The sequence below is a fragment of the Tamandua tetradactyla genome, chromosome 8, assembly GCF_023851605.1.
Source record: "Tamandua tetradactyla isolate mTamTet1 chromosome 8, mTamTet1.pri, whole genome shotgun sequence".
Classification (NCBI taxonomy): Eukaryota; Metazoa; Chordata; class Mammalia; order Pilosa; family Myrmecophagidae; genus Tamandua; species Tamandua tetradactyla.
In genome coordinates, this window is record NC_135334.1 from 58,532,708 (window position 1) to 58,545,486 (window position 12,779).

At 35.4% G+C, this 12,779-nt stretch overlaps 1 protein-coding gene across 6 annotated transcripts in view; it reads right to left on the bottom strand.

Moving 5' to 3' along the window:
- CCDC83 (coiled-coil domain containing 83) overlaps window positions 1-12,779 on the bottom strand; it is a 77,777-nt gene that overhangs the window by 10,680 nt on the left and 54,318 nt on the right. For all 6 annotated transcript variants that reach the window (XM_077113363.1, XM_077113364.1, XM_077113362.1 and 3 more), the window contains exons 8-10: window positions 10,533-10,624; window positions 8,094-8,162; window positions 1,801-1,922 (exon numbers count right to left, since the gene is read on the bottom strand). In XM_077113363.1, the coding sequence (XP_076969478.1) occupies window positions 1,801-1,922; window positions 8,094-8,162; window positions 10,533-10,624 (283 nt within the window). The remainder of the gene's footprint in view (window positions 1-1,800; window positions 1,923-8,093; window positions 8,163-10,532; window positions 10,625-12,779) is intronic.

Below are 12,779 nucleotides of genomic sequence, written 5' to 3' on the forward strand. Positions count from 1 at the left end.
TTTTGCACACAGCTCTGGTCTGCATGTAGAAATGACCAAGGCCATAGAATTCTCTTCTCTACTGGTTTTGCCATTTTGAGTAATTAAGATCCTTTGAAATGCCATAAAATTAATAAATCTGTCTTTCTTATTTAATCATTAGTCTTTATCACTTCTGTACCAACACAGGGCAGCAACACTTGATACTTGATGACATAGAAAACATTTTAAAAGATGGAATTGTATTAAGTAACGTTTAATGTCAAAATCCCTTAGCCTTGGCCCAGTGGCATTAGAATCCCTGGCAGTCACCTCTGGCTGACAGATGCCTTATCTGTTTACTCCAGTGTGTCAAACAGATCCTATTATGCTCTATGTGAGTTGTGAAGGGAAAAAGTTTAGAAAACACTAGATGGGAAATGTAGTAATTTTATTAGCCAGAATGCCCCATTCCTCATCCAAATTGGAAAACAGAGCTTTTTATATGTCCACTGAGGACAGTTCAGGTCTATTTCTCACCACCCTACCAGGTACTATAAAGGACTGAATTATCAACAAAGAAAATGAAGATTTTACTGACAATTTTGTGGGGAAGGCCAAGCAAGGGTTAAATTGCAAACCATACATACTGCACAGCAAACAACTTAATGGAAATCCCCATTAAATATTTCTCATCTCCTTCCCTGTCCTTGTCAAATCCTCTCCAGCTAAAAAAAGAATTCCCCTTTGTTATAATTATTAGCACATCACACCTACGTCAGTTTCAAATTAGCTATACCAACTGGGCAAACTGAAGCAGAGAAGTAGGTCTGACAATCTGGAGGGTAGCTTTTTCCTAAGGTTTGGCCAGTACAGAAAATAGGAAAAGAGGGCAGTGAAAAGCAGATATAGAAGTTTTTAGAAGCTATAGCAGTAGTAACAGCTGCCAGAGATTAGACATAATCATAAAGAAGCAGATGACAAGAATTAGAGGAGGCAGGAGAAAGGATATGGAGATTTGATCACTGAGATGAAGGCTGGCAAAAGAGTCTTGCTTTCTGGGGGGACAACGAGATGCCTACTCCTAAATTTCCTCAAGGGCATCAGCTCAAGAAACTGGAAAGACAGGAGAAGAGTAACCAATAAAGCCATTTACCCTAACCCCCTATATTACCTACATTGCTATCTCTCTCTCCAGGGCAGCACACATAATTGTGGTGTGTCTTTACCACCCAGCCTTCAGGCCATATTCCAGGGCCCTAGTTTTCTATCAAGTTTGAGACAATAAGACTTTTTGTATGAGATAAGGAGAAAAGACAGCCTAAAATAAAAAGCTATATAAGCATTTGGCTTCTCTTGTACAGGAACAAATGTGGCTTAGTGTACCAGGTTTTCTCTCCATGAATAGTCAGACTTGACTATTTCATTAACTATCAAAGGAAATAATCAATTCTACAATTTAACCCAGAACACCTCCAGGAAGCTCCTAGAAAGTTAATAATTCATTCTTCTGTGCTAATTCTGCACCTCATATATTGTCCAACTGCACTGTAATGCATATATTTTCATGCCTATCTCCCTGCTGGCCTGGAGGCTCCTGAAGGTCGGCAGGTGTGTTAAGTGTTTGCTAATATGACTACCCTGCATTGCTAGAAAAGGAAATCCAAGCTCATGCTATACTGATGGTCAATACTAATAATCTTATGCCTTCACTGTGGTTATTTTGTGCTGTCCTTTCTTTTTGACCATTGCACTCTGGAGCAATAAAGAATTAAATCATCTTAAAAATGTTGCAGATACAATGTTTACAAAATGATTTTTAGATATGTTAATGACTTTCACCTGGATATTTTGAGATCCACAAGCCTACAGTTGAATAGTTGATCAATAAGCACCAAATTTTCTTCTTCCAGTTTATGAATAGCTTTTTCCAACTCTTCCACTTCCTTCCTGTGGACTGCAATCTGTTCTCAAAAGAAAAGAATGGATGTTGGTATATCTATTTGGTCTTCTATAAGAAACCCAACTCCTAAAAGTGCATTTTTCTGAGGGGAAGATTGATCGTGTATTATTTATTACTGGGTTTGCTTTGTCCTTCTCTAAGAAGGAATGGTGGGAATCTTTTCCAGGTCATCAGAACTTGTTTGCATGGTTAGGCAGTTATTACAGAATGGCAGGAGTTATCCTTTCCTACTTTTGAAAATATTACTGGATTTATTTTGAGCTAGAGTCAGAGATAAATAAGAACACTAAGAGTTAATTTAACATTATGGTATATTAGGAGGTAAATGAGGATTTCTCTAAGGTTAATTATAAACAACACCATGAAAACCAACAGCACTGGGGAAAACACTATATTACAGTATTAAAAAAAAAAAGTATAGGCCTAGTAGCCCTTTCTATCAGCCTCTATAATATAATTGTGTTTTCTGAGTGTTCGGGTATTTCTGAGAAATGTCAGGCAGATGAAACACTGTTCATTCATCCATGCAATTGCTTTGTTGCCTATATGTACCAGAGACTATATTACATTTTGGGAATAAAAGATCTACCAGATATAATAACCTTCAAGATCTTTAAGCCTACTGGGAAAGATGGTGATGAAGACAGAAAATGATGTTATAAAAACCATATTGGAGCCTGTCCAAGTACTGTAGGAGCAACAAGGATTCATCCTTATCACTCAGGTGTGAGGGAGGAGAGGTAGAGTAGCAGAAGGGATGACATTTAAACTAGATCTTAAAGGCCAAGTATATATTCCCTACACAGACGAGAGAGTGCATTCTAGGTAAAGGGAACAATATATTCAAAGGCACAATTATTCTGATGTGACTAGATACAAAGTGGAAGTGAGGGAAAGTAGGAGAGGGATTGGAAAAGTAAGGAAGAGCCAACTACTGCTATAGAGTGTAGATTTCATCCTGTAGTCACTGGAAGAGCATTCATTGACACAGAAGATTAAACGTTTACTAAAGAAACAGTTTTAACTCAAATATGAAGGAGATTGCTGGCTATGTTTGCTAGATGCTTTAAGGTGTATATTTTGATAACTTGCCTAAAGAAGACTTGATAGTGGGAAGAAAATATAAAACAATACTACTAGATAGAAACACCACTCACCTCTCTTCCCACTCAAAGAAGCATGAGTCATGTAGGTGCTAGATCAGGAGTTGCTTATGGGAATAAGTCAAGACAATAGAAGAATCAAAAGTAAGAGTATAAACTAGAAAGTGATAGATGGCTGAGAATAATAGAAAGATAAACTGGAAGAAGTTATGAATTTTGAGGAAATATGATGAAACAGAATAAAGAAGGGTTTAGATTCAGTATCACTTGCCCAGAACTGCCAAAAGTGTAACTAAGATGAATACTTAGAAAGAGATAACTAACATTTTCTACTCTGTAATTGAGATTTAACTATTGTATATTGGAATCTTGAAGCATTCAGTATATTACCACATGCCTATCTTTATCACTTACTAAAGCTTGAATTTTTACTATGGGCAAGATTGTAGAAGGACACAAAGTTGAATAAGGTATGGCCCCTTCCCTCAAGAAAAGGAAGTGAACAAATACACAAATAAATTTAATATAAAATGATATTGGAAAAGGCACAAACATTGCTGGTGGCTTGGAATTAGAGAGAAAAGTATATATTATTTATCTGCTTCAGACAATTTAGTAAAGCCATTTAAGTCCTTAATAATCAATTACAAAGCCAAGGTTTGGTGTTTTAGGATCTCATATGTTGAGAAAGAATCAACTTGATTACAAGTTTGAATGCCTTAAGGAAAACTTTGTAATTTTAAAATGTCAAAGGATGAGAAGGAAATTAAAGTTAGAGGTCGTAAACAGAAGGAATTAATAGCACATTTGGAAATGTTCGGCTTAAGGGAGGCATCAGACACAGTTCTTGGTCTCTTTCCAAAGCTGGGAATGAGGGTCCTTTTGAAGACTTATGTACAATCAGGCTAAGAGTACCCTATGATATTGCTACCCCTTTGGAGTACCAAGTAAGGTTCTTATCATTTGATGTTCCCCTCCCTTCCTTTTGAAATATTAGAGAATGGAAACTAGTTCCAATGACAGTACAAATAGCTTTGGAGTAAGAAAGGAAAAAGGGGAAAGAGGAAGGCCACTTTTCCTTCCCTGCCCTTGTCCCCCTCAAAAAATGTACATAGATATTGAGGATTATTTAGTTAAAACTATTAAAAATCAGCGATTTAGGATCCTGAATAAAATATATGTTCTTCATATTTTCCCCTGATAGATCTGATTAACCTTACAACTCCTTACACTTGGAACTCTGATTGCTAACCTCTTTGAATCTTTCATCTAGTTTCTCTGGCTTTCCATTTGTTGAGTTAGTCTAAGTCATTTGGAAATTTCAATTTTCTATATTTTCCTAATAAGCACGCTAAATAAAACCAGATAATAGAAGCTATACATTGGAATGTCTCTAAATCTCTCCCAGAGGTCTAAGTTTTTGGTTACTGTTGAGAGGACATTAAATAGAGAAATATTTTCAAGAGTTCCATTGTTACCCATTCTAAGTCTTCCTCAAAGAGATTAATTCACAAGCATTATTCTATTTCCAGGTAATTTTCAATTATTGTGATAGTATGTATAATCAGAAATTTTTAAATTAATTTTGTAAGTAAATTTAATTATGCTAAAATGAATATTTATTGAAATAAAGAAAAATTAAATCCAACTAGTTTCCTTTTTTCCTTTATTAAAAAGGATTTTTTGTTCATGATTCAAATAAACTGGACAATTTTCTCTTATTTCCATTTAATTATAAGAAGCAAAAATTAAAACAAAACAAAATTGTGACTTTAGTACTAAGTGCCAAGGCACCAAAACAGCATTTCACATCTGTGAAATACAAATTTTTGGTAGCCATTTTCCCTAAACATAAGATCTAGAACATATTATAGGATTTAAGAATTGAATTACTAAATTGTTATGATCAGGATCATATTGTTGTATTTAATAAAAGCATAAGAACAAAATTTCTCAGTAATTTTCTTTAACAATTGCACTTACTTTGAATTTTTTAAATTGTTAGTCCTTGTTTTAAAATTGTGAAACAATTCCTATTTATCATGACTTTATAAAGGCAATGTAGAGATAATTATCAACATCATAGAAAGCACATTAATTTTTAAATTCCTTGTTTTCTAGACTCACCAGCTTCACGCAGTAAAATAAGAGGTGAAGAAAAGAGTAGAAGCTGACAATGACATTTTTATCTTGCGTGTCCAGGCAGATGGTGAAACAGGAAATGGAGGAGGAAAATGGAGGAGATATTTAATGAGTTCTGCTTTAGGTATGTTGAGCTTGAGGTATCTTGGGAACCTCCACGTGGAAATATTTGGCAGGCAAATAAAAAGTAGGCCGAGAGCTGAGGGCACATACAAGTAAGTGCTGGAAATATATACCTGAGAACCACATAAGAATAATGTGCTAGCAAGAGGTACATCTAGTTGAGGTGAGTTCTCTCAGAAAGAAGTGAGTTTTCTCTCATAGGTGGCGTTGAAGCATAGATTAGGTAGTTACCTATCTGAATGTATAGGAGAATTGAAGTAGTGGAAGAGTGACTGGGCTGCACCAGCTTTAATGTACTACTATCTTCAGAGACCAGAAACATTCAGGCTGCTAAGACATAGAATTCAAGGCCTGACAAGCGAATGTTAGTTGGAACTGAAACACAGAAGTGGCAGTTAGTGAGAGCCCCAGCTGGTTATGGGGACCTGAGTGCAGACCAACGATGACTAGATTTGATACAAAATAGCACTGCAATCATGATTTCCAATCATTAGGCCTGAGTTTGATTGTTAACCAACATATATAAAGATTATAAATTTATGAAACTGATTTAAGAGAAGAACCTGGGGAAGCAATCTCATTACTTTACAGTTTCACCTTATATATAATCAAAATTAGTAAGTTTTCTTGTCTTCATGTCTTCATTTTCTTCTTAGGTGTATTAAGAGTATGAGTTACATGTCTTCATTTTCTGCTTAGGTGTATTAAAGAGTATGAAATAGCCAAAGGCCATTTCAGAAGAAAAAGGAAAAATTTATATTCATGTATTTAAAACTAGATTTAGGGTAATCATTTACTGAATAAGCAAGATTTGACCACTGACTTATAAAATACTAATTATAAGAAGTGAGGATTTGACTTGCATTCATTTCATATAATCACTTAGGCTGTCAACAATTTACTGAGGCAGCAGGTGGCAGTGCAGAGGGCTTCCAGGGAAGGATGTGTATTAAAAGTGCAGAGCTGCACATTGATTAGAATCCATGTTCCTATAGGTATGAACCCTTTGTAAATAGGATTTCTTGAAGATACAATTTTTAGCTAAGGTATGACCCAACTGCATGAGATTAGGTCTTAATCCAGACTACCGGAGACTGCAAAGAGAAAGAAATCAGAAGACCAAGTTAAGAGAAAAACACAGGAAGGAGCCAGAAGCCACTGGAAGAGAGAGGAGAGGACATCACTTTGTGATGCAATGCAGAGATGGAAGCCAAGAACCGCAAGGATCGCTGACAGGCAGCACCAGGATATCACAGACTTTGGGGAGGAAGCATCACCCTGCCCGATGCCTTGGTTTTCCACTTCTCTGAGCCTCAAAACCAGGAGCCAATCAATTCCCATTGTTTAAGCCAATTCATTGAGCGGTATTTATCATTGCACCTGGCAAACTAAGCCAGTCAGTGGTCAAAAGTAGAACTTACAGACCTTCTAAATGTGGGAAGTAAAAAGGACATTTCTAAGATAACTCCTAGATTTCTGGCTTGGGTAACAAGATGACAGTGGGATCTCTAATTGGGACAGACAGCCTAGGAGATGAACTCATTTTAGGAGTCTGAGATGTCGGTAGTGCATTTATGTGGAAGTGCACAGCTGGTTGTTGGATATGTGGGTCTGGATCCTGGAAGTGAGAGCCATTTCAATCTGTACAGGATGCTTTTTCAGGCCAGCAACACAATTGTCATTCTCAGGCATTTCTTCAAGGGTATACTGGATTATAACCGTATTTTTCCTGTCTTTCTCTTTTACTAAATTTACATTCTTATTTTGCTAGAGTACACTGTGAAATAAATTTCTAAATGAGGTTGAGAGGTAAATATTCTGAAGCCTTGCAATTATGAAAACATTTATTTTGCCATTAATCTACTTTTGCTGAGTATAAGATTCCAAGCTGAAAACAGCTTTCCATCTGAACTTGGTTATTGAAAAGTTGAATACTTAGTTCTTATTCCTTTGTGGGTAACTTGCCTCCCCATGAGTTCCCTCAGCCACCTCCCACTGGAAACTTTGAGGTTTTTCATTTTATCTTGGTGTTCTAAAAAATCATATTCCTTATTATCACCAGAAATTTTCATCTATTTCAAAAATGATTTCCTTCCCGTTTTCTTTACTCTTTTTTTTTTTTTTTCTGGGAGTCTTATTAGTTAGATATTACATTTTTTACATTAGTATTTTATATTTTCTCTCTTTTTTTTTTGGTATTGTGGTCTTCCCTCAAAGAGCTTGTTCTTTATTTCCTATTTTACATTTTACTTTTGTCTTTGCTTCTAAAGAATTTTGTTTTATAAATAAAATGTTTTATCATGTATTTCTAATTATATTAATAAAAGATCTTTTCAGTTCCTTGAATTTTCTGTTTCTTCCAGGGACAGTTTTTTTGTTACTTCAACTTGGTCTTTGCCTTCTATTGTGCTGTTGGTATGGATATACTTGGTAATCCATGGTTGTCTATTCATACTTAAGTAAACTCTGGGGAATGGTGTGGATTTTCTATACAGTTGTGTGAATAGGTCTGTTTATTGTCAAGTGTCTTCCCTGAAGGGGAACATAGACTGGAGGTTCTGTGTATGGTTTCATACCATATCTGAGAAGATATTGTGTGAATTGTAACCCCGTAAAAGATTTCTGGTTATTATCTAAATTATTTCTGCTATTTGTTGACTAACAGCTTGTAGTAAAGTTAGCACTCCACTTGAATTTCATTTTACCTGTCAGTCACAGTTCCATACCTTTCCCATGACTTCAATTCTGAAAACAGAAGTCATTTCCAGTTCAAAAAAACGGAGAAAGAAATTGTTTCCACTTACCTCTTTTTTTAGCCAGTCATTCTCCAAGATCTCTCGATAGCTGCCTTTGTCAATGAACTTTACAGCATTCTAAAAGAAAGTTTCTGTGTTAAGGAAGAGTTGAAACATGGAGATTCAAAATTTTAGCAGAGGTGGTGTACAATTTAGCTGTGGTGATACTCAATGAACTTATCTGATCATTCATTTAAAATTATGTTTTGTGATTACTTTTAGACTATCCCAAAAGAACTTTTGGCTCAGGTTACTATTGTTACTATTTCACTGGATTCTTTTTTTACTGATTTATGCTATGTAATACAGGCAATTCAGAGAACTGAACAATGGTGTGGCTGTTTATTCAATTTGTAATCAGATCTCACTGCCATAGTGAAATCAATCATTAATGATTTACTCCTCAATTAAGAAGGCTAAACTACAGTGAACAAATATTCTTTAAGCTTATTGTTGTAGACATAGCCAATATATAGCAAAATCATGAACATACCACATTAATATATATTATTACCTTGAAAGATTTATGTATGTGAAAAATAACAATATACATATGTACAAATCTAAAAGCAAATAGCTTAAGGGAAGACAGTCTCTCAGAGAAAGGCATTTTAGATGAAGGAAATAGGAAAAGCCTTACTTTGAGACTAGGTTCATAAAATGTAAATTCATTTTTAATTACTTGGATATTCTATAGTTTTACCCCAGAGAACTTTATAGTGCAATGACAGATAATATTTATCTGTGAGATACTTTTATATAGATGACATATCACAAAGTAAATATTTAGCAACTAAAGAACACAGCCAAAAGAAGATAAATTAAGAAACATATTCTAGATCATAAAAATGGACAGAAATAATTTTTAAGTATGTTAATGGCAAATTTTTCTGTTGTCTTTAGTGTTGGAGGATTTCTGATCAAGAACAAATTTTCTATGGATGCATTACTGCATGAAGATACTGGGAAACATTGGCTATATGGTATGTGAATATATCTCAGTAGAACTGCATTTAAAAAAAGAACAAATTGTCTTTAAATCATACTAACTAAACATAGAATTGACCTCTATTTCCTAGGAACTAGGGAATTTTATACTCTAATTACAACTATTAGTTCTAAAGTCTTCTCCAACATATAAATTTCATTTATATCAAAGCATGAAATATTGTGTAACTGAAGTTAGTTAGGTAAAAGCTTAACTTACAAAAAAGAAGTAGTTTGCAAACTTGGCTACATATTAGTATCTCCTGGAAACCTTGAAAAATCCAGAGGCCCAGGCAATATCCCAGTTCAAGTATATTAGAATCGCTATGGGTGGGACCAGGCACCAATATGTTAAAAATAACAACAACAACAACAAAAACTCAGTTGATTCCAAAGTGCAGCTAAGGGTACAAAACACTGGACTATAAGCTGGATATATGCCAAAATAGCTAAAATGAGGAAAATGCATTCAAATGTATATTTGGCATTACATAAAGAAAAGAAAATGTATAGTGTAATGATTAACAGCAGTAATCTGAGGGGCACCTCCTGAATTGAATCCTATTTCTGCTACTTTCTAGTTCTGGGCAACTCACAAAATTTCTCTGAGCCTCATTGTTCTCATTAGCAAGTTCCTACCTTTCAGGATTATTGAGAGACTTAAATGTGAAGTGCTCGGAACACTATCTGGAACAGTCCTCTTTATATGCTTGAAATTTTGTTTGAAGCATATTTAATCTACATATTCATTTTAATAAACTTAACTATTGTCAAATCATTTGGTTGGTCACATGGTTGATTTCACTACATAATTAGATTCATTCACAAAGTGGCTAAATTGTGTGGGCAGGCAAATCATTGGCCAGTTCTCCAAAATCCTCTGTACCTGTCTAAATCTGGAAAAATTATGCAATAGGATAGGAATATGGGAAGAACAACTGAACCAATGAGGGGACAATAAACTTATAGCAACTGAAATTCATGAAGATCTCTAGAAAAGATGAGATGTTTATGATTTTGAAGAAGGGGTGCCCTAGATGAAGAAACAATCCCCGCAGGGACCTTGCTGATTTAGGAGATTGGGGACAGGGAAACAGCAATGAAGAGAAAAGAGAGAGTTTGTGTAAAGCAAAGAAATTAGAAAGCATATAAGATGGGAAATTATATGTCAAGTTTTCTAAAATGTGAAATTATAGGTCAGTCCGAAATTTTATTCCAATAATTATCTCATTCAATCCTTATACTATCTATTTAAGGCAAATACTATTATATATATTAGGAAACTGAAGCTTGGAATAGTTAACAAATTCATTTTATTCAGGCATTCATGGTGGAAGTGGGATTTATGCTCAAACTACCTAACTTCAGATCCCAAGTTCTTAATCATTATAAAGTACCATAAGAAAAGTTAGAACGAAAGGTTTTTGTTTTCGCTTTTTTTCCAAGAAAAATGAACTATACCTGAGTGGCCCATTCCTTCTTTTGGTCCAGTTGTAACAAAGTTTCTCTGATTATTCTCTTTCTAGCATCTTCCAGAGTGATTTTATACTGTTCTTTAAAAAAGAAAATTAGAATTCTTAACAAGGCTAGGCAAATCTGTGATATTAGTAAATTTTATCTTCCATGATCCTCACCATTCCTTTCTGCAATTTCTTTTTTCTTCTGTATTCTCAGAACATATTTTTACTTAAGCATCTAGCTCTTCCAATTAGAAAAATGCTCTAATAATTTACTAACACTTAAATGTAAATTAGTTTAAGATGATACCTCTCCCAAGAATATTTACATTTTCAAATAATTGTCTCTCCATAGGGAGAATTTCAGACACTTAATGTGTGGGAGTCTACCCATCATACTGTACAACTTAAAATTCCACAACAGAAATAGAAAGGAATATTTTATTACCCAAAAGTGAGTATATCCTGTATATCTGACTCCATCTAACTAAATTTCAAATACTTTGGCACATTTCCAAGGGCAGAAAAGGCAGGATGAGGAGAGTGAGAGGTAAAGATGGTTGTGAGAGTCAGTAGACCCAGTTTTGAGTTAGCCCCAGAGCAAAAAATGGGGACAGAGATGCAGAAATGCAGGATTCTCTACTTTCTCCAGATCTTCATAAGTATATAAATGTTAGTATTGAGGGAACAAAGAATTCTGAAATTTAGGCCTGGAAGATGCTTAGACATTATACAGTCAAGACCCCTGTTACAGGAATATGAGGCATAGAAATATTAAAGCTGCTTTTAGAGGCTGGAGAAAAGAAAGCTGGATAAATGAAATTTAGTTTGTTCATTCTTTTACTCAACAGATAATTATCAAGCTCTTTCTATGTGCCAGACACCATTTAAGGCTCTGGGAACATTGCAGAGTAAAATACACAAATCCCTGTCCTTAAGGCATGTATATTCAAGTGGGGAAGGCAGAACAAGTGAATAAATACTACAATTTCAGGTTAGTGATGTGAGTGTGATGAAGAAAAACAAAAATTCTCTATTTTAGATAAGGCGATCACAAAAAGCTTTGGGGGAAGATACCATTTGAGTGAGGCTGAATAAAGTGGAATCAGAGGAAAGAGCTTAAAAGGTAGAATAACACCAAGTGCAAGGTCATACAACTGAATGAGGCAGGTGTGTTCACGCAGCTGCAACAAGCTCAACGTAGCTGCATGGAGTGAACAAGAGGCAGAATGGCAGGTGATGAAGTAGAAGAGGTGGGCAGGTGGCGTGTGGCCTTACCTGGATGCCAGGGCAGGGACTTTAATATAGAGTCATGACTAATAGATTGAGAAGCTTACATTTACATGTAAAAGGGATACTAGTAAGTTCTGGAATTCTCAAGGAGAAATGTAATCAAAAAAGTATTTTAGTGGTGCTTAATCTAGATGTAGCCACTCACCCTGTTTCATTTGCATCTTAATTTTGTACTTCTATGCTTAAGAATGCAAATGGGCTATGTATGATCTTTCTACATTTTATGAAGAGCAAGATGAAGTCAACAAGTTATTGCAGAGTAGAGTCTACAGTTTGGCGTTCAACAATAATTCTGTTTAACCATCATTTCTTGAGTTGTTACTCCAGATGAGCTCTGTATTGGGTGCCAGGAATGCAGAGAATAATGAAATAAGCTCTACATGAGGCTCATATTCTAATATGCCACAGATACTGGCAGCATGGCATGTTCTGTTCATGGTCAGAGAATGTATGGGCATGGGGTGGGGGGAGGTGGTACCTGGCCTGTGCCTGGAAGGGGAGGAGACTAGAAATGGGAAAGAGTGTTAGGGATGGTTTCCTGTGGAGGGGACACTTAAGCTATATCTTCACGGAATGGAAGGAATAAGGCTGGTTGGGGCTGGAAGTATGGGAAGAGATGAAGAGTAGTCAATCCAGACAGAGGCTCAAAGAAAATTCAGAGATGAGAAGCAATATCTTGGTTTGCAGAGTAGGGAAGAACTCGGGGTGGTGTTACTGGTTTGTAAATTCCAAGGAGGGGGGTGCATAAGATAAAGATATCTTAGATAAATTCTAAATGATCTAAGTTGAAATTCTGAAGAAAGAGATGTCTCTAGGGAAGAGATTGCTGGAAATCAGAACTTTCTTTAGAGAATGGGTGGGGAAGCAGGGAAGAAGAAAAAGAGGTGGCATATGATTTAAGAAATGTGAGAAATTAAGCAGAACTTTTGAAGGAGAATAATGAAGACAAATAAAAATT